The sequence below is a fragment of the Peromyscus californicus genome, unplaced genomic scaffold (assembly GCF_007827085.1).
Source record: "Peromyscus californicus insignis strain IS unplaced genomic scaffold, ASM782708v3 Scaffold_5__1_contigs__length_169319896, whole genome shotgun sequence".
Lineage (NCBI taxonomy): Eukaryota > Metazoa > Chordata > Mammalia > Rodentia > Cricetidae > Peromyscus > Peromyscus californicus.
Genome location: NW_026294573.1, coordinates 10,758,112 through 10,785,413, shown reverse-complemented (window position 1 = coordinate 10,785,413; position 27,302 = coordinate 10,758,112). Strand labels below are relative to the sequence as shown.

General features: G+C 46.3%; 1 protein-coding gene across 2 annotated transcripts in view; it reads right to left on the bottom strand.

The window, feature by feature from the left end:
• Pdpn (podoplanin) overlaps positions 1 to 25,165 on the bottom strand; it is a 45,145-nt gene extending 19,980 nt beyond the window's left edge. The window contains exon 1 of one of the 2 annotated variants that reach the window (XM_052717902.1): positions 24,861 to 25,165. In XM_052717902.1, the coding sequence (XP_052573862.1) occupies positions 24,861 to 24,927 (67 nt within the window). In that variant the 5' untranslated portion in view covers positions 24,928 to 25,165. The remainder of the gene's footprint in view (positions 1 to 24,860) is intronic. The other variant, XM_052717901.1, reaches the window with a different exon arrangement.
• Between the last annotated feature and the right edge of the window lie 2,137 nt (positions 25,166 to 27,302).

The following is a 27,302-nucleotide window of genomic DNA, read 5'->3' as shown; positions in this document are numbered from 1 at the left end:
TTAAAAACAAAACAAAACAAACAAACAAAAAAGCCAAAAACCCAAAACCAACCAAACAAAACTGTGTCTTGAGGTAGATTGATTCCCAGTTTTCCGAGAAGCCACCATATTGATTTCCAAAGTGGCTGTCAGTTTTGCCCTCCCGCCAGCAATGGAACCTGCACGCGCCTGACTTAGCCCCTCTCCATGTATGTGACAATTGTGTAGCTTATTCTATTTGTGGGACTCCTAACAGTGGGAGCAGGGGCTGTCCTTAACGCTTTAACTGGCTTTTGGGAACCTATTCTCATACTGGCTTGCTTTGCCCCACCTTAATACAGGGGAGGTGCTTAGTCTTACTGCAACTTGATATGCCATGCTTTGTTGATGTTCATGGGAGGCCTGCCCCCTTCTGAACAGAAGCAGAGGGGAGAAGGGAGGAATGAGAGGAGAGGAGGGAGGGGAAACTGCGGTCAGGATGTAAAATATATAAATAAATTTAATTAAAGAAAAACTCATAAATTTAATTTTAAAAAAAAACCTTAAAAACTCAGTGCGTACAAATGGTAGGCCTCCTCTTGTGGCCATTTGTACTGTGGGCTGAGGGCAGGGATTACGCCTGTGGACTACACAGATGTTTCGTGCCCTTTTTCCAGACAAGTAATCCTTACCTAAAAGCTAAGCATCCCATGGGACATCTTCTTCAATGGCATAGCGACTGGTAAGATGCCCACAGTCCCATGAGCAAACCCCACCCATGCTCCTGGAGGCAACCCTGTGAAACCCTCTCTCTCTCTCTCTCTCTCTCTCTCTCTCTGTCTCTCTCTCTCTCTCACACACACACACAAAGAAGATATGAAATCAGAAAAGGAGTAGTATGTTAGTTTGGAAGAGAATGGAGACTTGAGAGGGACCAGTAAGAGGTGAATATGGCCAGAATACACTATCACATGTATGAAAATGTCATAATGAAACCCAGTATCATGTACACTTAATACAGGCTAATAGAATACTAATACAATACTAATAGAAAACATTAAAACAACAACAAAAAGCCTTTATCCCCTGGATTGTATTCAGTTTTTAAAAATCATCAGTTGTTAAAAAGTTTCCAGGAATCATTCAGCAAAATCATTTTCCATATGCTGTCTCTAATTTAAAACAAGCCTTGCTTTAAAAACAAAAGTACTGAATGAAGCTGGCTTCAATTCCTTCATAGAAAGCTCAGTTCACTGAAAGAGTAACTCAATAAAAATTCCTCCTTGTTCTTTCTTCCCCTCGGCCCACAGAGCCAAGTACTGAAGTCTCCCTGAATAGACAAAGCATGTTTTATGAATGACCGTCAAGATTACGATGCGTGTCTTTTGTCTCTCTGGCCCAGCATTCTTTTTGGCTCCATGGGAAAGTTATCTTTACAAGATTCTCAATTATTTTGGCAGAAGGCTTTCCCTGGTGGAGGGTGTCTCCTAGGCCAGCTGCCGAGTTTCCAGCCAGCAGTTGACATCTCCTTTTCTCTTTTCTTGTGACCTTCAAGCCATGGATTGATGTTTTTGCACTCACGTGTCCTCCTAGGATTCACACACCAGCACACACACATTCAGGATTGCACATCCATGCTCGCATACAAATGCTTATGTAAGTGGAGAGTGAAAACTCTACAATCACAACCAATGCTCACAGCCTGGCTTTCCAGGAAGTTCTGGAAACATCTGTATCCCTTCCCCGTCACCTGAGTGCACTTTCCTGACATACTCAGCTGCAGCTAGCATGGGAGTGAGAATCAACAGAACTTCTCCATGTGAGAGACATCCATCCCTTGGCATTTTTATTGCTAGTCTTTAAAAAGCTAGGTCAGGGAGCTGGAGAGATGGTTTAAGATCCCGGGCTGCTCTTCCAGAGGACTCAGGTTCAATTCCTAGCACCCACATGGTAGCTCACAACTGTCTGTAACCTCGGTTCCAGGGGATTTGATGCCCTTTTCTGGCCTCTATGGGCACTGCATGTACTGAGTTACAAACAGCCACACATATTAAATAAACAAGTCTCAAAAAATCATTTTTTAAAAAGCTAAGCCAAAATTGAACTCTTTAGGAGGAGATAACTGAACTAATGAATTTTACGTTAAGGTTCTTAAAAAGTTTGGAAGCCAAGAACTTAACTGTGCACCAGAACATTGTGTACAGTTTGCAGACTGCTGTAAGCTGCTTCATGGGTTCTGGGAGCCAAACCCAGGTCCTCTGAAAGAGCAGCACGCGCTCTTAACCACTGAGCAACATCACCAGACCCTATGAATGATCTTATCTTTGTGTATAATTCTAATATAACTAAGTCAACTTTCAAATTTATGGGCTGTCAAGGCGAGTCAGTTGGTAAAGGTGCTTGCTGCCACACATGGCAACTTGAGTTCCAACCCTGGAACCCACATAGTGGAAGGAGAGAGCCCACTCTTTCAAGTTGTCCTCTGGCTTCCATATGCATGCCATGGTATATATGCCCCACCCCCAACAAACAAAAAATAAATGTACAAAGATTTGCTGTGGGATGTCTTTCTGTATGCTGTAAATATGTGTTGCTCTGATTGGTTAATAAATAAAACTGCATTGGCCTATGACTCTGATATTTGTTTTTAAAGTTGTAGAATTTGATAACATGTGAAACTGGATATTGTAGTAGATACAATGTTGCAGTCACAAATCTTTAATAAAAATCTTTTGAATGTGTGTTCAGTCTTTTGATTTGATTTGTATTTCTTTAATTTGTGATAATGAGTGGTCCCATCTGGCTGCTGGCCATCAGTGACATTTTCCTCTTATGATAATCCATCTCTTTTAAGTTTTCTAGTATACTTCACACATTATGAATATATTCTTTGTGGGTCTGGGGAGGTAGCTCAGTTGGTAAAATACTTATTATGAAAGCATGGGGAGACTTGAGCACTGATTCCCAGCACCTATATAAAAGCTGAAAATGGAGGTTGGGCAGGTGGCTCAGTGGTTAAAAGCACTTGTCACTTTTGAAGAGAACCCAGATTCAGTTCTCAGCACCTACATGACAGCTCACAACCGCCTATAATTCCAGTACTAGGGGGATCTGATGCCCTCTTCTGGCCTCCATGGGTATTGCACTCACATGCACACATATATCACATAGACATACACATACACATAAAATAAATACATCTTTTTTTAAAAAACTGAGTATGGTGATACACATCTGTAATCCCAATGCTGAGAGACAGGAGGATCCCTGGAGTTTACAGGCCAGCCAGTGTAGCAGAACTGGAATGCTCCAGGGTCAGTGAGAGACCCTGTCTCAAAAATAGATGGAGAGTGCCTGAGGAAGACTCCCCATATCAGCCTTATATATGTACAAGTTTTCAGGTACACACACACACACACACACACACACACACACACACACTGGATACACTCTTTATATTAGATGCTATAGCCAGTTTTTCTACTAGTTGGCATTTGCATCTCTTTTGAAAAAGGCAAGCCCAAGCCCAGCCAGTAATCAGACACCTTATTTTCTCTCTCTGACACCATCCTCACAAAGCCTTCCTTGGGTTATGTAAATATTCATGTCTATTTCCCTAAGTCTCTGTTTGCATACTTAATAGTTTGATTGTCTGTGTTTACTTGATGTGGTCCCTAAAACAGGAATATGTAGGTATGCCTTACATGACAAGATTCAGTGCACAACAACCTCTGTTTGTGAGATTATAATGGAGCTCAAAGGTGGCACCATAGCTGTCATGTGTCACTGTGCCACACATTCCTCTGTGTCTGCGGAAGGCAGAGTAGAGGGAAGATGTTCTATATAAAAGTATGCATGTCTTGGAAAGACAGTCCTTTGCTTTCTGTTCAAGTGAAGTCAGCAGTCACCATGAAGACAGGAGCCCACGGAGCTAGGAGTGTAGCTCATCTATAGAGTGCTTGCCCAGTATGTCTGGGTTCACACCCTAGTATCACACGAAATAAATCAACAACACTTACATGCACACATACAACAAAATGAAAAATAACCTTCTTTTTTCTGCTGGGTGTGGTAGCTGATGCCTGTAATTTCACAATTGCTTAGGAGACTAGGCAGGAAACTTGTGAGTTCAGGATCACCCTGAGCTACAATGTGAAATCCTGTCTCAAAGCAAACAACAAAAACAGCTGTGTAAGGGCTCTTTTCCATGATGCCTCCTGGGTTGACAGCTGTGTCAAGATGACGCTGAACTTCTCCATCCCAGCCATGGCTGTCAGAGACTCACTGAAGTGGGTGATGAATATAAACTTTGTACTTTCTATGACAAATAAGTGCATGGCCACAGAAGTAGCTGCTGACGCTTTGGGTGAAGAGCGGAAGGGTTATGTGGTCAGAATCTGTTGAAATGACTGCTGTGGGATTATCCTTCTGTACACTATGACTATGTATTACTCTCATTTGCTAATAAAATGCTGATTGGCCAGTAGCCAGGCAGGAAGTTAAGTGGTATAATCAAACTGAGGACTGGGATGAAGAAGGACAGAGTTGGGGGAGATGCCAGTGAGCCACCCAAGAAACAAGATGCCAGAAGACCGGTAAAGCCATGGCCACATGGCAATACATAGATAAGTAGAAATGGGTTAGTTAAATGTAAGAGCTAGTTAGTAATAAGCCTGAGTAATTGGCCAAGCATTTATAATTAATATAGGCCTCTGTGTGGTAATTTGGGAAGCAGGTGCCAGGTATTTGGGAACAGGCAGATGGGACAGAAAAGCTCTGCCTCCATTTACAAATGACAAGCCAGCTTTTCCCACAAAGTGACATGTCTTGAACCACATCAGAGTGCATCTGCTATTGAATAAGGGGCATTATTGTTACAGACCAAGGAGAACTGGAGAGAGGAAGCATGAGTCTGTTAGAGGATGCATGGAAAATGCCAATATGAGTGTTGTCTACTTGGTTATTGTTTAAAAAGTAACAAACAAAAAAAAAAAAGAGAGAGAGAGAGAAGGATATTCCTGGACTGACTGATACTAATTTGTCTGGGTAGTTGGTACCCAAAAGCTTTTCAATCTCTCTAAAGAAGATGATGCAGGCCAATATGCAGTCTGAAAGCCCTTAACAATGAAGGTAAGAAACCCAGGTCCAAAGCATCCAAGATCCAGCATCTTGTATTCCATGTGTCCTGCAACAGAAATACTGGTGTGTTGCTCTGAAGAAAGAATGAACCAGGAAAGAACTGGGCAGGCCATGGCAGGAGCCAGTGGCTGTCATCAATCACCCTGTGATATATAGAAACATATTCACTGGCCAGGAGCTGGAGCTGAGAGAGCTTAGCCGCCTCAGCTCTGCTGCTAACATCTCCCAGAAGTATCCACACAGAGCCAGCTGCCCTAGGGAGCCATACTGGGTTACTTATGAGAGTTTCCTTTGATTTGATGCAGAAATTTGACTCAGAAAGTGAAGTGAAGTTAGGTCAACAGCTCCAATTCTGTTCCCAACTCCACATGATAAGGGGTTCCCTACTCTTCTTTCTTTGTATCTTTGTAAAAGAAACTATTTTTATCACAATGATTTATTTATATGTTTGTTAGGGGACACATATGTGTGCCACCACACGCGTGTGGAAGTCAGTTCTCTCCTTCCACAGTGTGGATCTTGGAGATCGAACTCAGGTTGTTAGATCTATTAGCAGCAGGCACCTTCACACACACACACACACACACACACACACACACACACACACACACACACACACTGCTTGAGACAGGGTTTCTGTGTTAACCAGGTTAGCCCTGGTTGTCCTGGAACTTACTCTGTAGACCAGGCTAGTCTCAACTTCAGAGATCCACCTGCCCCCACCCCCCAGTGCTGGGATTAACCGGTACGTCACCACCAGTGGCTGTGTTTTCTTCACTTGTCTACTCCATGCCTGCTGATCACCCTGTAACTTTAGAACCTGACCACTAGAGGGGCAATTTCCAAACATTGTGTCTTGAAATAGTAAAGATGATACTTTAGAAACAGAGAGTCAGGAGCCAGGTCACTCCCAGGATCTTCAAAGATAATCCATGGTTGTTGGCCAACAGTGTTGGGGTCTCTTTCACGTTCAAGGCTCCACCATACTTCAGTGCCCAGACATGCCTTTGAACACTGGTGATTAAATGGCTTTGAAATGATTCTTGCAGTTATCGAAATAAGTAGACAGCTTAAAAAAAAAAAATCCTGGCAAGTTCAGATTTTGCATTTTAGGAGAAACGGTGGCCTCAACAACAAGAAAACTATATGCTCCCAGTTACATTCAGGATAGAGAGATGATTTTGAAAAGATTTTTTTAAAATCTGAAAAAAATACTTGTAAAATAGACCTGATGGGGTAGGGCACACCTATAATCCCTGAACCTCAGGCAGCGCTAACTACACAGGGGATATTCTGTTTCCAAACAAACAAATACATAAAATGAAGTCTATTAAATACAAGCTTATTAAAATAGTCCTTATTCGGGGCTGGAGAGATGGCTCAGTGGTCAAGAGCACTGGCTGCTCTTCCAGAGGACATAGGTTCAACTCCCAGCGCCCACATGGCAGCTCACACCTGTCTATAACTCCAAGATCTGACACCCTCATATAGACATATATGCAGGCAAAACACCAATGCACATAAAATAAAAAGAAATAAATTATTAAAAAAAATAATAATCCTTATTCAAACAGTTCAAAAGTTCTATTCATCTGGAGCAATTTGAATCTCAAAGTAGTGTCTTTGGAAGCCATTTATCAGTGGCCTTAGTGGCACCTGCCTGTGATCCCAGCATTCAGGAAGCAAAAGCAGGAGAGTCCTGAATTTGAGTCTAGTCTGGGCTACACAGGAAGAGCCTGTCGTAAACAAAACAAATCAGACCAAAACAACTTCCCCTGAAGAACCCCAAAACAATAAAAATAAAAGTTTATTTTCAACCGGAAATCATTATGTTTAGTGAAATAAATCAGCCTCAGAAAGACACAGCATGTTGCTCTCATAGGCTAAACCTAAACATAAAATTCTATGTGTGTGTTTGTGTGTTTATATGTGTGTGTGTTTATTCGTGTATGTGTTTGTGAGTGTGCGTGTTTATGTGTGTGTGTTTATGTGTGTGTGTGTGTTTATGTGTGTGCGTGTGTGTTTATGTGTGTATGTAGGTCACAAAACTAGAAAGAGAATCATAAGGGGAAGAGGAGACCTTAGGGGAGGTGGAAAATAAAGACAGCAAAGAAATACATGTAATAGGAAAGCAGAAGAGGAACTAACTGGGGGAGGAAAGGGAACCAGCTGGAGGGGGGGTTTCGGTGAAGAGGAGAACAAAGCAAATTGTCATCTATGTTTGCTGACGCCATGGTGACGCCCATCTCTTCCTATGCTAACCTGAAATTTTTTACTAGGAGAAACAAGTACCCTGGGCTAGTGAAATGGCTCAGTGGATAAAGGAACTCGGTAGCCAAGACTATGACCTGAGTTTAATCCCTAGGACCCATATAGTGAAGGCGAGAACTGGCTCCCAAAAGTTGTCCTATGACATCCACATACACACTGCGGCATGCATGTGCCCCTCCCCCAGGAAATAAGTAAAGTAAGTCTAAACTGGGCAGTGGTGGCGTATGCCTTTAGTCCCCAGCACCCGGGAGGCAGAGGCAGAAAGATCTCAGATCTCTGAGTTTGAGGCCAGCCTGGTTTACAGAGTGAGTTCCAGGATAGCCAGAACTACACAACTGTCTGTGTGTGTGTGGGTGGGTGGGTGGGGTAATGAATGAATGAATGAATACATAAACAAGATAAAAAATTAAGTCCAGGTGGGGGAATAAATAAATAAATAAGTTAAAAAAATTTAAGTCCAGGCCTGGAGAGATGTCTCAGTCAGTAAAGTGTTTGCTGCACAGGACCCATGTGAAAAGCCAGTGTGGCTGTGTGCCCATGATCCCAGCACTGGTCTAGGCAATCAGTGAGCTTCAATGAGAGACCTTATCTCAAAAACTGAGGTAGTAGGGCTGAAAATAAGGCTCAGTGGTTAAGAGAGCGCACTGTTCTTTCAGAGGACCAGGGTTTGATTCTCAGCATCCAGGTTAGGCAACTCACAACTGCCCAAAACTCTACCTCCAGGGGCTCTGACTCTGGGACCTTCACTCACAGGCAACATAATTTTTAAAAGTGGAGAATGATCCAGAAAGACAACTGGCATGCATGTTTGGCCTCCACATGTGCGTACAGTACACACATCCACATGAACACTTACATACATCTCACACACAGAATCCATTTTGAAAAACAAACCCTCTCTTCTGTTCCTTTACCCCCATCATAAAGGCTTTGCGTATTTCCCTATCACATCTCAAAACTGTGCCCCCAAGTCTCAAAATAAACATACCTCACACTGTAGATGGTATCAACCCTGCTGACCTCTCACTGGGGTCCCCAGGAGCTCCTGCCTCTTCCCTCAGGCACCCTGAAGTGGGTTTCTGCAGCCAAGAGGAGAGGTGGAACTCCCCTCTGCTTCCCATGGCTTTGACGCTCTTCTTGGTGGCCCGTGGGCCAGCCCTGTTGCTGGTCTTCTGTTGAAGTCATTCTTAGGAATATGGACGCAGCAGCAGATGTTTAGAGAGCTCCTCTGATATGAAAGCCATCCCCAGAAGCCATGTTCCTCAACACAACACTGGGTAGTTGCTGGGTGTAGCCAGCATCAGCCCTGGTGTGGTCAAGGATTTATTTTCAGTGTCTCTTCACTCTTTCCACACGTCTTGGCAAACTGTTCACCTGATCAAGAGAGTGGCACTGGAAAACTTCTTCCTCTCTCCTTTGAGTGTCTGTACCTGTGTCGTGTGTGTGTGTGTGTGTGTGTGTGTGTGTGTGTGTGTGTGTGTGTGTGTGTAGATCAGAGATCAACCTCAGGGTCATTCTTCAGGATACTGTCAACCTTATTTTTTGAGACAGGGTCTCTCATTGGATGGAAACTTGCCAATTCCTCTAAGCTGGCTAAGCCAGGAAGCCCCAGAGATCTGCCTGTTTCTTTCTCTTGGACTCCGGGATTATAAACATACATCACCATGCCTGGCCGTTTTTAATTTTCACACAAATTCTGGGGCTTGAACTCAGTTCTCATCCTTGCACACCAAACACTCTACACCAACTGAGCTACCTCTGTAGGTCCTCTCTTCGCCTTTTTGAGACAAGGTCTCACTGTGTAGCACAGCCTGGTAGTCTTGAATTCATGATCCTCATCCACAGACGTCTGAGACTGGGATTAGAGGCATGTGTACCAGTATACCTGGGCTAAACAACTCCATTATGCTGGACAACTCTTGGTATGCTTGGCCCTGACACCCCGGAACCTACGGAAATGCTTTCACTTATTTCCCTCGGGGAGAACATGGTGTCACCCAACACATTGCCCGCACTGCCAGCCTCTGGAGCCACAGTAGGGTCTTGGCAGGTGTTTGCTGAGTGACTGTTGGCTGAGTTTATGTCCAGTCAAGGAACTGGCTTCTTCTGAACTACTCCTTGGATTTGTTCCCCTCCCAGTGTTCGGCGGCCTTCACTGCAGAGTTGGTGAGCACCTTCCCCTACTGTAGGGTAACAGGGGCGAAGACAGAGGGTTAACTCTGCTGCCCTGCCTGTCACTCACTGTCACAGGTTTTGTCAAGCCTGCAGACCAAGCCTGGTTGATGAGGTAGGACGCAACTGTCAGCCTGAACGATGCTGCTGGCTGATAGGCTGTGTACCTCACCTCTTCCATCTCACTTAGGAGAAGGATGTCAGAACTGAGGTGAACTGAGATGGCTCCTAGCTCTTCTGAGGAAATCCTACACACTAACGTTAGGCGCCTGTTCCCTTGACCTCACAGTAGATGGAGGTTGTGCATGGTGCTCCAAAGGTTTCCTGTGCTTCGTCCAGGCTGACTGGCCCCTGTGGATCACCTCCTAAAGATTGGAAGCAGCTTTTGGACATTTCTATAGCTGGACAAGAGCAATAAGGACAGTGCTGGGGTGTGGCTCAGTGGTAGAGTGCATGGCTAGTGTACAGGGGTCCTGGGACCAATCCCCAGAGTCAAAGAAAGGAATAAGGAAAGACAGGGAGGGAGAGAGGAAAGGAAAAACCAAGAGCTACGGTAGGGGTGCAAGGCCAGGGATAGGAGGGAAGAGGAGGGGATGGTAAAGACGCACCCCTGTAATCTCAGCACTTGAGGGACTGAAGCAGGAAGTCTGGGAATATGAGGTATGTCTGGGCTACAGGGAGGTTGTAAATGAAGAGGAGGAGGAGGAGGAGGAAAAAGGAAAGAAAACAGAAAAGACAACAGGCCAATGACTGTTAAGGACTCCCATTTTCATTTTGACAGCAAGGAGTCAGTGAGTCACTGGGCAGGTGGAAGGGGTGGGGCCTAACTCCAGGTCACCCAAGCAGACCCACTCCTCTCCCCTCAGAAAGGGGACAGGACTGTCCGGGAGGTGAGATTCTGACGATGGCGCCTTCTGACTGAATTTACAGAATGAAAAAACCTAGTGCCCTGTGCTTTCCCGTGGTCTCTACAAAACCCTTGCAACAAGCATCATCCCTGCTTCTCAGGAGGATGGTGAGGTAGAGAGTCAGAGAACCATCAACTCGGTGAGCAACTGGTTATGGCAGATTAGACGTCAGGAGCCACCAGAGTGCAAATCCCACCCTTAACCACTATGTCTCTGGGTCATTCTTGCCTCACTCACCCTTGCAAGCCTCTATTCTCTGAGTGTGAGTGTGTGTGTGTCTATCCTCAGATGTGTAGACACATGTGCGAGCACATGTGAGCAGGTGTACAAGCAGGTGTGTACACACACGTGGAGGCCAGAGGTGTGGAGGCCCAAATTACTCAGGGTCAGAGAATCTGAGCTTGCTTTACCCAGCAGGGCTGCATGATGGATGATTTGCTCACTGATGTGGTTACCAGATGTTTGGAAGGGTCTGCACTTGGTTGTGCGGTGTGCTTTGATCTTGCAAGGGGGGAGGTCTTTGCCCTGCCCCTTGGCATTGTTATAAAACGCCCTTTTGAATAAATGGAAGAGGCCATTAGGTATTGATCCAGGCTCTCCTGAAGCTATCCTGTGTTTCTGTCTTTCTTCTTGTCAACTAGGTCTCTCTTTCCATCTAATATTTTCTTATCCCTCTCTCATAAGAACCCTTCAAAAGGTGGGAGCTGGCCTCCCACACAGAGGTCAACCTCAGGTGTGCTTCCTAGGAACTACCCACCTTGTTTTCTGAAATGGTGTCTCACAGGACCCGGGGCTTGCTGGGTAGGCCCAGCTGGCAGGCCAGTGAGCTCCAGGGAATCCTCCTGTCTCTGCCTCCCCAGCACCAACATTACAAGCACTTGCCACCATGCCTGGCTTTTCATGTGGGTGCTGAGAACTGAACTTAGGTTCTCATGCCTGCAAGGCAAGCATTTTACTAACTCAGCCATCTCCCCAGCCCTGAACCTCTGTCCTTAAAAGAAAAAGTTGGGGTCCACAGCTGACCATGGATGACTTCCGCGGGAGCTTGAGGCTGGCCTGCCAAGGCCCATCGCTGTCCACTCAAAACTTCACAACACCCAATGCCCAGGAGAAAGTCCCTCACTCCACAGGGAAGACAGGAGGCAGTGTCTCCACGGCAGTCCAGGACTCGGCCACACCGGGCCATTTACTATTTCCTCCCTACGGAGTTTTAGAACCTTCTTTAAAGCAACCCACCATTCTGCTGAGTTTGCTGCCCAGTCACTCGCACAGCCTGAGGACACAGAATGACTAGGTGAGTTGTAGATACACTTTTCGGGGCTCCAGGAAGTGACTCATTGTGGAGCTCACCCCTAAACTGCTCCAGCAGTGAAACAGACAGCTGAGTCCAGCTTTCAACTTGATTACTCAACTCGGGGAGATCATCTTGCTCTTGACTAAGAGCAGACAGTTTTCCTGTAAAAGGGGAAATGAATTCTCAGTTTTGTGGGCAGGACTCATACCTCCTAAGAATTTTTCTGGAACCCAGCAGGAGCTGGATGCACGCACGAAAGGCCACCTTCTAGCGAAGATTGCTGAGTGCTGACCTCATAGGATGTTTTAAGGGTGCTGCCCAGAGTAGCACATCACAGTGGGGTGGGAGCCCTTGCCATCTGCCGGGAACTGAGCGGGACTCTGAGCTCTGATTACTCAGGGCCCTCAGCTGAGTGGCTGCGATTTCGAAAGAGTGGAGGAGGAGCCCCTTCAGATCGGACCTGCGGTGCAGACATCCCAGCTGTGAGCGCAGGGAAGCCTGTAAGAATGTGCAGACCGAGGCTGCCCTTGGCCTTGATCCTCAGCCTAGTTTGGAAGCTGCTGCATCTTGGGAGGTTTTTATTTTGCATTAAGATAATCTTGTTTTTGTTTACATAGCACTGGGGAACCACACCCTGGGGCAACCATCTATGACTGAACTTCATCTCCGCCCTTGGTGGATTAAAGTTTTTATAGCTGCTTTGGCTAGCAGAGCGTCTTCTGACCGTCCCTGGCCATCTTTCTCCCTTCGCCCTGGCACGTGGGAAGGTCACGCGTCCAGCCCCATCTCCAGGTTCACTGCTCAGACCCTCTCAGAACGCTGGCCTCCACGTGCCCAGGAGATTATCTTGATGGCTACCTTCCAGCACCTCATAGTCTAACACTGAAGAGCAAACACCTGCTGCTCTCACCAACTTGTCCCTCGCCGCTCACCGACCCTACCTGCTTTTCACAGAGACTGTGATGGCTTCAGTGTCAACCTGACTGGATGCGGAGTCCACTAGGAGACACGTCCGTGGCTGTGTCTCCGAAGGCGTTTACAGAGAGGTGTGACCCAGGAGGGAACATGCAGTCTGAATGAGAGTGGTTGCACCCTGTGGCCTGGGGGGCCAGACTGAAGCAAGCTGAGCGCCCGATTCATCTCTCTCTCCCTTTGCTCCCTGACTATCAATGTGGCTGGCTACCTCACACTCCTGTCCCCACATCTCCCCTCCCATGATGGACCCCACTCCCTCAACTATGAGCCAAAATAAATTCTTCCTCCCCTAAGTTGCTTTGGATCAGGGATCTGGTCATAGTGATGAAAACCTAACCACCGCATCTGCCTTCTTTTAAAATAGATTTCTTTTTATTTTGTGTACATGAGTGGTTGCCTACATGTATGTATATATACTAAACACATGCCTGGTGCCCTCAGAGGTCAGAAGAGGACATCAGATCCCCCAAACTGGAAGTATAGGTGGTTGTGAGCCTCCGTGTGGTTTCTGAGAAGTGAATCAGGTCCTCTACAAAAGCAGGAAGTGCACTTAACCGCTGAGCCCTCTCCCACCCCACACCTTCCTCGTTGCCTTTCCTACCAAAAGGTTTGGATGACACCCCTTCTGTGCTTTTTGTCCTGACAGATGGTGACTGTCGTCTGACCAGATGCTTTTCCATGGGGCCTCCCATGCCAGGCAAGTGGCCTACCACTGAGCTACACCCCAGCTCCAGTGTTCTTTTAAGGATTCTGTTCTTCTCTAAGAGGCAAGATTGAGCCACAGACACTTAAAATATAGTGATGAAACCTGGTCTCATAGGAGCTCACAGAGACTGAACTGACAACCAGGGAGCCTGCATGAGACTGACTTAGATCCTCTGCATATATGTTACAGTTGTGTAGCTCAGTCTTCTTGTGGGACTCCTAACAGTGGGAGCAGGGGCTGTCTCTGCCTCTTTTGCCAGCTTTTGGAACCCTTATCATTATATTGGGTTGCCTCGTCCAGCCCTCAACATGATATGCCATGTTTGGTTGCTATCCATGGGAGGCCTGCCCTCCTCTGAATAGAAACAGAGGAGGGGTGGATGGGGGAGGGGCCGAGAGGAGATGGAGAGGGACTGGGAGGAAAGGAAGGAGGGAAAACAGTGATTGGGTTGTAAAATAAACAAAATATATATTAAAAATAAATAAATAAAATACAGAGATGAGACGGGACAAAGCAATCCCGATTGAGGACAAAGTGGAAGAACGCATGTATTCTGACTTCAAAACGTGAAGTAAATCTGCAGAAACCAAGGCTGATTATAACTAACATGGTGTCCCTGTAGACCCAGCAGGAGCATCTCAGCAAGCACAGGACTTCAAGGCCAGAATACGCAGCACCGAGAGAGCCCTACCTCAGAAAAATAATAAAATATAGATAGGCTTGGGGCGGAGCTCAGCAGCAGAGCACTGGTGTAGCCTGCAGAGGCCCCGTGTTTAATTTCCAGCAGTGGGGAAACGTTTTTACAAATGCCTGCAGACTCTGCATAAGGGTAAGCATGTCGACCAACAGAATAAGAATGGAGAGTCCAGACACAAACCCTTATGGGCAGCTGGTTTTGGGTAGAAGCACCAAGATACTTCATGGGGAAGAGTTATCTTTTCATCCCAGAAGGTACTGGAACAACAGAATAGTCACACGGTAAAGACTGGAGCTGTGTCACCACCTCATGGCTCACACGGAAGTTCAGTGCAAGGGCATCCACACCCGACTGGCAGAATTAAACCTACAACGGAAGAGTCAACCTTTGCAGCTCAGGTTAGGCGGCGGCTTCCAACTCTGATACCAACAGCAAGAGGAGAAAAGGAGATGAGACAAGCCAGACTTCACGTTCTTAAAGACTTGTGCTTTAATGAACGCTATCAAAAATAAGAACAAACAAGCCAATTCACAGAATGGAAGAAATATTTTTATCTATCCAATAACGGTCCAGTATCTTTAAAAAAAAATTTTTTTTTTTTTTTGAGATGGGGTCTCACTATGTTGCCCTGGCTGGTTTGAAACTCACTATATAGACCAAACCAGGCTGGCTTTGAACTCACAGAGATCTCCCTCCCTGCCTCTGCCTTTTGAGTGCTGGAATTAAAAGTATACACCACCACACCTGTCCAGTATCTAAAATTGTTAAAGTGTGCTTTATGATTAACAATTAAGACATCCCATTTAAAAAAAAAAAAAATGAATGCAGCCAAGTGGTGGTGGTGCACACCTTTAATCCCAGCACTCAGGAGGCAGAGGCAGGTGGATCTCTGTGAGTTCAAGGCCAGCCAGGTCTACAGAGTGAGTTCCAGGACAACAAGAAATAGCTTACACAGAGAAACCCTGACTTGGAAAACAAAAGCAAACAAAAAATTGAATGCATACATCACTTCTTTCATTGAAGTGAAATTCACAGCGACACTTTGTAAGTTTTTTCTCTTAGCATTCACCAATTTTAATGTGTGTGTATGTGTGACAGGTATGACGTACGCACCCATGTGTGCACAAATAGGTCAGAGGGAGCTGTCAGGTGTCCTGTTCCATCACTTTTGCCTCATTCCCTTGAGTCAGTGTCTCTCACTGCACCTGGAACAAGGCTAGAGACTAGCAAGTCCCAGCGAGCTTTCTGTCTCACCTTCCACAGCACTAGAGTTAGAGGTGCATTGTGCATGTGAACATGTATGTCTCACCTTCCATAGTACTGGAGTTACAGGTGCATTGTGTCTGTGAACATGTATGTCTCACCTTCCATAGTACTGGAGTTACAGGTGCATTTTGTCTGTGAACATGTGGCCACACGGCTTTTCATGCTGTTCTGGGGATTTGAACTTAGGTCCTCATCTTTTCACTGCAAGCACTCTCAGTGCTTGAGCTGTTTCTCCAGCCCCCATTTTACTCACACAAATAAGACCTCGGGGCTGGAGAGATGGCTCAGAGGTTAAGAGCACTAGCTGTTCTTCCAGAGGTCCTGAGTTCAATTCCCAGCAACCACATGGTGGCTCAGGACCATCTGTAATGAGATCTGGTGCCCTCTTCTGGCATGTAGACAGAACACTGTACACATAATAAAAAATAAATCTTAAAAAAAAAAAAAGGACCTCAATAAATCTGAAATAAAAAGCCAGGCAGCGGTGGCACACACCTTAATCCCAGCACTCGGGAGGCAGAAGCAGGCTAAATCTCCGAGTTCAAGGCCAGCCTGGTCTAGAGAGGGAGTTCCAGGACAACTAGTGCTGCCCAAATCTGAAATAATAAATATTGGGAAGAATCTATTCTCTGGCTTCAGTGAAATCAATTTAGAAATCAACAGCAAAAACAAACAAAAAATATTTGAAATTTTCATATTTTGCAACTAGAAATAATCTACAGAACTCCTAAAGAACAACAAATGTATTACTTATTGATAATGAAAGTGCTAAAGGTCAAAATGTGCAGCAAGCTGTTAATATTCGGAGGGGAAACTAGAGAAATAAATTGATCTATCAAGAAACTAATAATTAATTATTTCATTCTTTGCTGTTTTTGTTGTTGTTTTTTAACAGCTCCCAGTTCGTTTTTGGCCTGAGAACACTGTTCACTGAAGTGTGCAAACAATTCGTCTATTCGTAATCACTTGACATAATTCTCTTAAAAATGGCTGGAGCCCTGGCCCCCTTCTCTTTCTCATATATGTGTACGTATTAGATGATCAATAAACTAATTTCTCACTTGAAAAAAAAAGCAAATTAGTAAAATACCTGAATCCATCTCAATTTAAAGTGGTCAAGGGTTTGAACAATCCCCCAAGATGTTTAGCATGAAAAGGTGTTCAAATTTATTTGTCATTAGGAAAGGAAAGACAATTCAGAATTATTTGAGATACCCCCTACTCATTAGAATGGCAACAGAGAGAGAGAGAGAGAGAGAGAGAGAGAGAGAGAGAGAGAGAGAGAGAGAACAAGTGTGCAGATGTTTTTTTCTAAATTTAAGAAAGATCAGGGCTGACATTTGTCTCAGTTGGTAGAGTGTCTGCCTAGCATACACAAAACCCCAGGTTCCATCCCCAGCACCTCATAAACTGGCCATGGTAGGACACACCTGTCATCCCAGCACGCAGGAGATGGAGGCAGGGGAAGCAGGAGTCCAAGGTCATCTTCAGCTACATAGTGAATTTGAGGTCAGCCTGAGCTGTGTAAGACCCTGAGCTGGAGAGATGGTTCAACAGGTAAGAATACTTGCTCCTCTTCCAAAGAGACCAAGTTTGGTCCCAGCAACGTTGTTGGGTGACTTACAACCTCCTGTAACTCTAGCTCCAGGGACTTGATGTCTCTTTTTGGTGCATGCTTCTATACACACACACACACACACACACACACACACACACACACACACACACACACACACAAAGAGGGTGGAAATAATGGGAATACAGATCTCATGCATGAAATTCTTTTTTAAAGACTAAAATTTGGGAAACAGCAACACTTTAAAACCAATAACAAGCCAGGCGGTGGTGGCGCATGCCTTTAATCCCAGCACTTGGGAGGCAGAGGCAGGCAGATCTCTGTGAGTTTGAGGCCAGCCTGGTCTGCAAAGCGAGTTCCAGGAAAGGCGCAAAGCTACACAGAGAAACCCTGTCTCGAAAAAAAAACAAAACAAAACCAATAACAAAACCAAGAAAGAAAGGCCTGGAAACCAAATAAAAATAATAATAATAATAATAACAATAATAATAATGGTGATAATAATAAATTGCTGATACACTTAAATATATTTAGGGGGTACAGTACAATATTTCAATACTTTTCTATAGTATGTAAACATCAGAGCAGGACTGCTGACTTCCATCACCTCATATACGTATCACTTGTCAGGAACACTCAAAATCCTCTCCACTGGCTGCATCAACACACACAGTTGCTTGTTGTCAGCCCTAGCTATCCCACTGAGCTGTAGGACACTGGAACTCATGCCTATGAATTACGCTCCTGTACCTATTAACCATCCAGCCTCTCTCCATCATCTCCTCCTCTGTCTTGGTTACTTTTCTATCACTGTGACAAAACACCATAGCCAAGGCAAGTTATAAAACAAAACAGTTCATTTAGGGTCTCATGGCCTCAGAGGCTTACAGTCCAACCATGAGGGCAGGGAACATGGCAGCAGGCAGGCAGCCATGGTGCCAGAGCAGAAACTGAGAGATTACATCTTGATCCACAAGCATGAGGCAGAGAGAGACGGAGACAGAGGCTGGCATGGGCTTTTGAAACCTCAAAGCCCACCCCCAGTGACACACTTCCTCCAACAAGGCCACACCCCCTAATGCTTTCTAAAACAGTTCCACCAACTGGGGACCAAGCATTTAAATATATGAGCCTATGGGGGCTGTTCTCAAACCACCACACCCTCTAATCCCTGATAATATGTGTCCTGAAGGGAACAGGGACGGCATTTTAGTACTTGTTCTTAATGGCTTTCTGTTGCTGGGATCAACAACCACAACCAAGAGCAACACTCGAGGTAATCATCCATCACTGAGGGAAGTCAGGGCAGGAACTCAAGACATGAACTAAAGCAGAGAGATGGAGGAACGCCATTTACAGGCTCGCTCTCTGCCACATGCTCAGCTAGGTTTTTATACAGCCCAAGACCACCTCCCTAGGTTACAGTGCCACCCACAGTGGGCAGGGCCTTCCCTCATCAATTATCATAATGTCCCATGGATTGGGCAATTCTGTAACTTTCTTGCCAGATGACTCTTAGTTGTGTCAAGTTGAAAATAAAAACTACCCAGCATAGTACTCTTGACATCAGATACATATTTAAAATCATGTACGTAACAAACAAAAAATTAATTAAAACAACTTGTGAGTATAACAGTAACAGATGGTGTTGCTGCTGTATAAGTCCTTGGAGGGATCACTTTTCAGGGTATCTTCAGGGACACTAACTCCAAGCACTAGTGGCCATTTAGCTAAGTGGCCAGGGATATGTGCTCTTGGTATGCTCCAGTACCTGAGTTCGAGATCATTGTCGCCGCTTCCTGTCTTTGTGTCTGAACCTGGAGGAGCCTCGTAACTCATCTGTAAGATGTAAATAGCTCCTCCCTTGTAGTTGTGCTGGGCGGACTGAGTGAAACAGCGATTGTGAGTGGCTGACACACTCTAGCTCAGCAAATGGGAAAAGTTATGAAGTGGCTATGGCCATTAGACCCTCCCATTTGGAATGTAGTGTGTGTGGCTTTGCAGCTTCACATCTAATCTTCCTATGGGGTGATAGTTTCAGAAAAGGCTGTTTTCCATGAATTGAAAATTGTAAGTAAGATGCCAGGAACCAAATGTTACTAAGAACGAGACACAGGAGTTCGGGGAGATGGCTCAGCCAGTAAAGAACTTGCCTTGCAAGCATGGTGTATCTTAGTGCTTTTCTATTGCTGTGAAGAGACATCATGGCCAGGGCAACACAGAGAAGAAAGGGTTTATTTAGGGCTTACAGTTCAGGGGGCGAGCCCATGACCATCATGGCAGCAGGCAGATAGCAATGGAACAATAACTGAGAGCTTGTATCTCATCCTCAAGTAGAAGAGAAGCAGAGAGAGGGAGAGAGGGGGGGGGGGGAGGGAGGGAGGGAGGGAGGGAGAGGGAGAGGGAGGGAGAGGGAGAGGGAGGGAGAGGGAAGGAGAGAGAGGGAGGGAGAGGGAGAGAGAAAGGGAAAGGGAGGGAGAGGGAGAGGGAGAGGGAGAGGGAGGGGGGGTGGCTTTTGAAACCTCAGAGCCTACCCCCACCCTGTGACACACCTCCTCCAACAACACAATGCCTCCTAATTCTTCTTAAACAATGCCACCAACTGTGGGCCAAGCATTCAAATATACGAGCCTCTGGGGGCCATGTTCATTCAAACCACCACATATGGAAACCATGTTTAGATCCCCAGAACCATGCCAAAAAAAAAAAAATTAATTAAATTAAATTAAAAAAATGGGTGTGATGGTGTGTGATTTTTATCCTAGTTCTGAGGAGGAAGACGCAAGCTGGCTCTCTGGGGCTTGCCGGCCACCTAGCCTGGTGTACTAGACAAGGTCCAGACCTGTGAGAGAGCCTGTCTCAGAGAAACCACCCAGTGAGGCTGGAGGGATAGCTCAGTGGTTGAGAGCTCATACTACACCTCCAAAGGAACCGAGCTGGGTTCCCAGCACCCACTTTAGGCTGCTCACAATTCCCAGTTAACTCCATCTCTTGAGGGGTCCGACTCCTCTGGCCTCTGTGGGCACCTGCACTCATATGCACATACTCCCACACAGACACATATACATATAGCTTAAAAAAATAAAAATAAATCTTAAAAGAAAAAAAAAATGGATGGCAAGATAGAGATTTTCCTCTGGCCTCCACATGCACGAACACACACAAATGAGACATGTGTTTCTGCACTTTATGTAGAGATTTACTACCTGTGGCATGCCCTTCTTGAGTGAAAAGGGTTCTGGAGATGTTTGGTCTTCTGTAGAACAAAAGCATTGGATGGAATGTGTTGCCAGATTAAGGGAATAAAGTTCTCTGATTCTCAGGGACCCACCCTAACTGAGGTCAGAATCCCCAAGGCTGCCAAATAGGACACCCCTGTAGGAGCTCACAGCAGGAAAACACCATGCTCCAATGCCCGAACACACAGCAAGAACTCAATAAGTATTTGTCAAATAAGCAAATTCCTTGGGCAGGGCAGCTTTCACAGCAGCAAACAGTGTTCCTTGTCTCTCTCTCTCTCTCTCCCTTTGTAGAGATCCCAGGCAAATGAAATGCTTTCTCCTTCGGGTGGGACACTCTCCTCTGGCTCACAGCTTTGTTTGTGTGCTGTGTTTTATTCTCCCTGATGGAAACACCATGATGGACTCTGGGAAATACCCTGCTCTCGTCAGTACTGTTTACACATTTTGCACACCCCCTCCCCTGGCCTCTGATTGCACTCCACACTATTGGCATTCCCCTGCACCCTGCCAACTTAACATAAGTTCTCAAAGGCCCCGTGTGGTTCAAGTTGACCTGCCCATACCTTTCCAGGCATTTCTGCAATTTTGGCCCCTCTGAACCGAAGTCATGAGCTCATCTTCATCTGGAAAGGCAACTGTCCTTTCCATATATTTTTGTTTTTGAAACTGCATCCATTTTTGCCTTGCCTCAGCAATGTCTGTCTTCTGTTTCCTCAAGTAAGTGATCAGCTGGCCAAGGTCGAAAGCCTCCCTCTGAACTTAGCCTGACTCATCTCCAAATACAAACTATTCTCTGAGACAAAGACACTGGACCAGACACAAACACAGACATATCCATCTACCTGAGTGTGTGTGTGTGTGTGTGTGTGTGTGTGTGTGTGTGTGTGTGTGTGTGGTCAAGTGATACTCTCAGGTATTATTCCCCAGGTACCTTATTTTTTGAGACAAAGTGTCTCAATGGCCTGGAGTTTGTGGATTGGGCTAGGCTGGTTGGCCAGAGAGCCTCAGAGATCTGCCTGTCTCTACATTCCTATCTCTGGGATTACAAATCCTTGCTACCACGCAGCTTTTTTCCATGGGTTCTGAGAACCAAACTCAGGTTCTCATGTTGGCACAACAAGCATTTTACCCACCCAGCTGTCTCTCTAATCCTACTCTACTCTTTCCATTGATGTTCAAGAGTTTCCCATCACCTGGCTGGCCATGAATGGGCTGGGATGATGGACAGCCAGGCGCTGTGGTTAGACATGTGGGAGGAAACAGCCACCTCCATTTCCTGCCCTGGGTGAACTTGGCAGAATGTCAGTGGTTTCCTAACCTGACTCTGTCCTCCATTAGATCAGGGTTGAAAGGGCTCATCACTTTCCTTTCCCAGAACATTACAGGGAATAGAACACTCAGTAAAGTGTTCTCCATGCAAATGTGAGAATCTGAGTCCCAACCCCCAGACTCACACAAAAAGCAGGGTGCAGTGGCATGCATCTGTTATCTCAACACTGGGGAGGCAGAGGCAAGCGGACCCCTAAGGGCCACTGCTCAGTAAGTCTAGCAATTGGTGAACTCCAGGTTCAGTGAGACAGTGTTCTCAAAAAATATGATGCAGAGTAATTGAGGAAGATTTGACCTACACACACACACACACACACACACACACACACACACACACACACACACACACTTCAAAACATCTATTGAGAAAGTACTCAAAATGGCTGGCAAGGGGAGCTTTATCTGTTGTGTACCACGAGAGAATCCTATGAGCAACCTCATCAGCTTTAAAAGTATTGCAACTTCTCCACAATCATGGACCCTCCTCTAACAAGACTACATTGGCTTCTTCTCTGAGAGGTTTCAGGATAGCAGAGTTTCCTTGAGAGATGGGATGATGGGAAGGAATGGGAATCCTCTGCAGAGTTCCAGGAAAGACTGATATTTGAGCTTGCTCCCTCCTCAGCCTCCCCCGAAATACTTCCACAAGTTGTAACCTGGAATGGCTGCTCTCAGAAGCCAGAAATATGACAAAAATTCAGATAAGCCCGTGCGATCCGGAGCACAGGTTCACTCTTGGTTGGCAAGGATGGCAGCGGCGCACACTTGGCTTTCTTTCATCCAGCAACCTGCCACACCCTCTGGAGAAGTATTTAGCTGCTGCATGCAGGATAAACTAAGGCAATCAATTTTAATGCACTGACTCTGGTGTGGGTAGTGTATAAAGGAGGGAAGTCTTAAGTCTAGAGGAGTTCGTATTCACGTTTAAGGGACTAAAAGTGAAGTCTACCAAGTTCAGCCGTCTTTTTTTTTTTTAAGTTTAGTAGTAATGCAGAGCTTGAATTTGCTTTTGAATCCTGGTTCGGGCAGCTTCTGAGATAGTAGGGTATAATTTACAGGAGTTGTTGAGGATTAAACAAGGTAGGCTGCTGACATTCCTAGAGTGTGGTGGGGGATGGGAATGCAACAAAGTGGTGTCCTGCCCACTAGACAGGGCCATCCTCAGTCGTGCCGAGATTTGGGTCTCTCCAGGTGCCAGCGCTGAGTCAGTGGTGAGCTGAGTTGAGTACTGTTGTTGCAGGTACACTCAGCCTTCTGCTGCTGGACACATGGCTTCAAACATGTTTTCCTCCTCTGAACTCGGTTTGGGATCATAAGCCGAAGCTTCCCTCACAGAACATCTAACAGAACCAGCTTTATTCAAGGCCTCTACAACAAAAACCCTCAGCAACCCGTGAGGATTCCAGGGCCCCCAAAACTGGCAAGAACTTCAGGGAAATCACAGGATGATTTCTTTGCCACATGATTAATCCTGTTTGGACTGGTCCCGGAAGAGCACACATGGGTTAGCGGCAAGCAGCAGCTTTCAGAATCTTACAAAAATTAATTGTCTAAGAGACAGGCCCTGGGGTACAGGCTTTGAATGAAAGTTCAGAGGGAGGGTGGGGCCTGGTGACGGAGGAAGATGCCAGATGTGAGGACAGCAGGCCTCTTTAGAATCTACTAACACCTTAGAGATGGCAAAGGGGGTGGGATTATAATACTAAATCAGTATGGCACATGGCCCTAATAGAAGAATTAGCACAGCACAATCACCTCCAGTCTGGCTACCCAATAATAGCTCAACTCAGTGGAGTAACTCATCCATATTCATTATTCTCAGACAAAAACCCTGCACGCCTCAATCTTGCAGCAGAACAACCTGCATACAACAGACCACATGACCATCCCTTTGGCCACTGCTTTCTTTACCAGACCTCTTTTTTTAGCTCTACAGCTTCTGGGATAGCACAAAGATGACTTTGAGCACCTTGCAGGCTGGCTTAAGAGAGTTGCAGCCTACTCTTGCCTGGGGGGAAGGATGTTAGCCAGCCTCTGACTTTCCTCGGATGTGGTTCGGGTGAGTGAAAAGTTGTATCATTTACACACATTGTCTCGCCAAAACGGAAGTAGAACTGAAATACAGAACTGTATATATCCTAGTGCAAGGAGAAGTTTCAAAGATAGGATTGCCAGAAATAGCCCAGAGCCCCATAAAGAATAGCTTCGTCTCTTTGAAGCAGACAGCCCCGCCCAGTGCATGCTGTATAATTTCCCTAAGACTAGGTAGGTGCCGTCTGTGGAGAATTACAGAAGCCTAGGCTCACATAGACCACTTCCCTCACCGGAAAGGGCATTCCTCCTTCTCTGAAGACCACTGGCTTGCTGAGGCCTTCAATCAGTATTTAGTGAGCAACTGGTACTATCAGGTGATGTTTTGGCCCCAGGGATCAAGGTTAGAGCTGAGATTCCACCAGGGAAACAGACACAACTAAAAACACAAGGCAAGAAATAAAATAGGGTGGGTATGATCCTGAAGCCCAGGCTCATTTCAAACTTGCTATGTAGCCCCCAGGATGACCTTGAAAACTCTCATCCTCCTGCCTCCATTTCCCCAATGCTGAGATCACACAGGTGAACATCACTATGCTGGTTTTTGTACCTTGCTGGGGATGGAACCCAGAGCATCATGCATGCAAGGCAAGGACTCTGCCAACTGAGCACATCTAGGCTCCACTGGTCTTTTACTAACGGCAGTTCATCCATTGAGTCCTTGGCCAAGTTCAATACATGGCCTCAAACACACTTACACCTCACTGCTCACAGCAATCCTCCAGGTCAGGAGGTACAGCTTTAGCATGCTGGACACCCTGGGTTCCATCCATTCCCAGGGCTGGACATAAAGGAAGAAGGAAGGAGGCAGAGACAAGGTTGCTAAGACAGCAGCCTTCGGTTCCCCTACTCTACTCCAAGCTGTTCTGCCTCCCACCCGGGCTACCGTCTATCCCCCAAAATGGGACCTCTATGTCCTCTCGCCTGTTCCTCTCATCCAGAGACATTAACCATTCCTCTAATACACTGCTCTTTGGGCCAATCCAGTCTCCCTTGGCTGACACCCTCCCACCCCATGTCATTAGCCCCCGGGGTGGGGGGGGGGGACATTCTGCACCGCTACCACCTGTGGATCCAGACGACTCCTGCCACACCCACTGGCTGTTCCTGGGGACTTGGCTCCTTCTAAGCTGCCCCAGCTCTCTCCCTGGCACTCTCAGATCCCAGGCCCAGGCATCCCCGCCTCCCTCCATCCCCACCAGCAAGTGCTGGTAGCCTCTCATGCCGGGCGCTTACCTCCCTGCGCAAAGTGCCAGAACCACGCACTCCCGAAAATCCAAAACAACACTGGCGCGGTCCACATCTTGATCTCTTTGGAGCCTCCCCCGCTACTGGTTTTTGCGGTTGTGAAAAGATGAAAAAAGGCTTCGCAACTATAGGCCCAGCCGGGAAGAAGTCAGCAGGAGGCTGGAAGGCGGTGAGTAAAGTCTCAGCGACAGAGTGCCCCGGCTTCCTTGGCTCACCGCAGCAGGCACAGCAAACTTGGCAGCTAGCAACTTCTCCGCGGCCGGCCGTCAGCTTTTATGTCTCCGGATTCGGGGCGGGAGCGGGTGGGCGTCAGGTGGTCCCAGCCCAGAGATCTAGGACCGCCCCCCGACTCTGTTTGGCCAGCATCACAAGATGACCTCAGGCCAGGTTTAAAGTTACAGGGCCTCAGCCACTGGAGCCCAGCCCAAGCCAAAAAAAAAAAAAAAAAAAAGCTTTTGAATGCTCCACCACAGGAGAAAGAGGGGCCACATGCAGTAAACAGTTCTGCTTTATAATTTTTATTTATTTTTCTACTGTATTTATTATTCTGTTTTGAAGGGGAAAGCACAAAATTTACGTTTTCCTTTTTACTGGGCTAAAGTGAGACTCACACGGTGGTCCCTGTGGCCGTTCCTTGGTTTTAGAATCACACATTGAATTTTTAATTTTTTTGTAAATACTCAAACTGATGGTTTAAAAAAAAACAGTGACTGTCGTTTGGGTGGGTCGGAGGCGGTTCCTGTTAATTAATTGAGCCCTCATCCAAGGATGAGTGGCTGGTGGAGTGCCTGTCCCTTCACAACTGGTCACCAGAGCGGTACTTAGCCTTGTGGGTACTTGTCTAGGAGGGGTACTGGTCTGGGTGGGGCGCCTGGGCTGGTAGGGTGCTTGGCCCTAGCGGAGTTTTGAAAGGCAGAGCACATGACGTCTCCAGATACTGGGACTTTGTGGCTTCACCTGGAGACGTGAGCAGCTGTGTCCTCTGGCAGCGGCCACTCACCTGGAGCTAAGAGTTCCAGCTCATCCGTTTTAATCCCAGGGTTTAAGCAGTAATCCTGGGATTTGAACATCTCTCTCCTCGGTCTCAGGGAGTGGGTATCAGCAAGAGAACTTGTCTCTATTCCCTTCGAGCCTGTCGGAATTGAAGAACAAGGTTGGAGAGGTGGTCCTGGCTCCCCGCCCAGATGCCATAAATTCCATTCAACAAAAGTATCTGAAGATGGGCTCGAGGACAGCTCAGCCACCAAACCTGGTGACCCACAATGTGAAAGGGAAGGACTGAGCCCCCAGAATGATGCCTCTAACTCTCTCTCTCTCTCTCTCTCTCTCTCTCTCTCTCTCTCTCTCTCTCTCTCACACACACACACACACACACACACACACACACACACACACAAAATGTAAAAAATGAAAATTAAAAACAGAACTTAAGGATGAATGTTCTCCAAGTATCCCAATGGGGGGTGAAAATGGGCTGTTTTCATCCTTTTTTCTTTGACCTCTGTTCCAAACAGACTTCATCTTAAGAATTACAAGAGTAGAGTTTTTGTTTGTTTGTTTTCTGAGACAAGTTTTCTCTATAGAACAGTTCTGGCGGGGATTTTTTTTATTTTTTTATTTTTTTGGTCAAGAGCAGATTTTTAAAACTATTTAGTGTGTGTGTGTGTGTGTGTGTGTGTGTGTGTGTGTGTGTGTGTACCCATGCACATGTGTGCACATGTGTATACATGAGGTGTGTGGGGACCCATGACATGGTATGTGTGTGAGGTCCGAGGACAGCTCTGTGAAGTCAGCTCTCTCCTAACTTTACATGGGTTCTAAAGCTCAGACTCAGGTTGCCAGGCAAGCCCTTCTATCTCCTGAGCCAAGATTATTTTTAAAGCTCAGAAAGTGGCAGCACATGCCTTTAGTCCCAGTAGGAGGCAGAGACAGGCAGATCTCTGTGAGTTCGAGGCCAGCCTGGTCTACCGAGTGAGTTCTAGGACAGTCAAGCTACACAGAAAAACCAAGTCTCAAAAAACCAAAAAAAGAAAAAGAAAAAAGAAAGCTCAGACTCTCATCTCCCATCCCACTCACTGATTAATAAGCCTTTTTGGGGAAATGCTAGTGTGAACCAGTATCCCGGGAAAACTTGCTCACAGGGACAGTTAGCAAGCTGTGCCCTTTAGCAGCATTCTGGTGTCACCTACCAGAGTGAGAGGGGGGCTGCCCACACAGCAGCAGGTGTGACTGGGCAGGCAGGAGGTCTTCCATATCTAGGAACTGCTCAAGGGACAGTGACTTGTCCTGGGGCTACAAGACAGGAATGAAGTGGATTCGGGGAAGTGAGAAAGAGAAACCTGGGAGAAATGGGTTGGTGTTGCAACATCATTTCTTCTGTGTGAGTAATGTGTATTACAGACTGAGTGCCATGCACATGGTCTGGGTGGC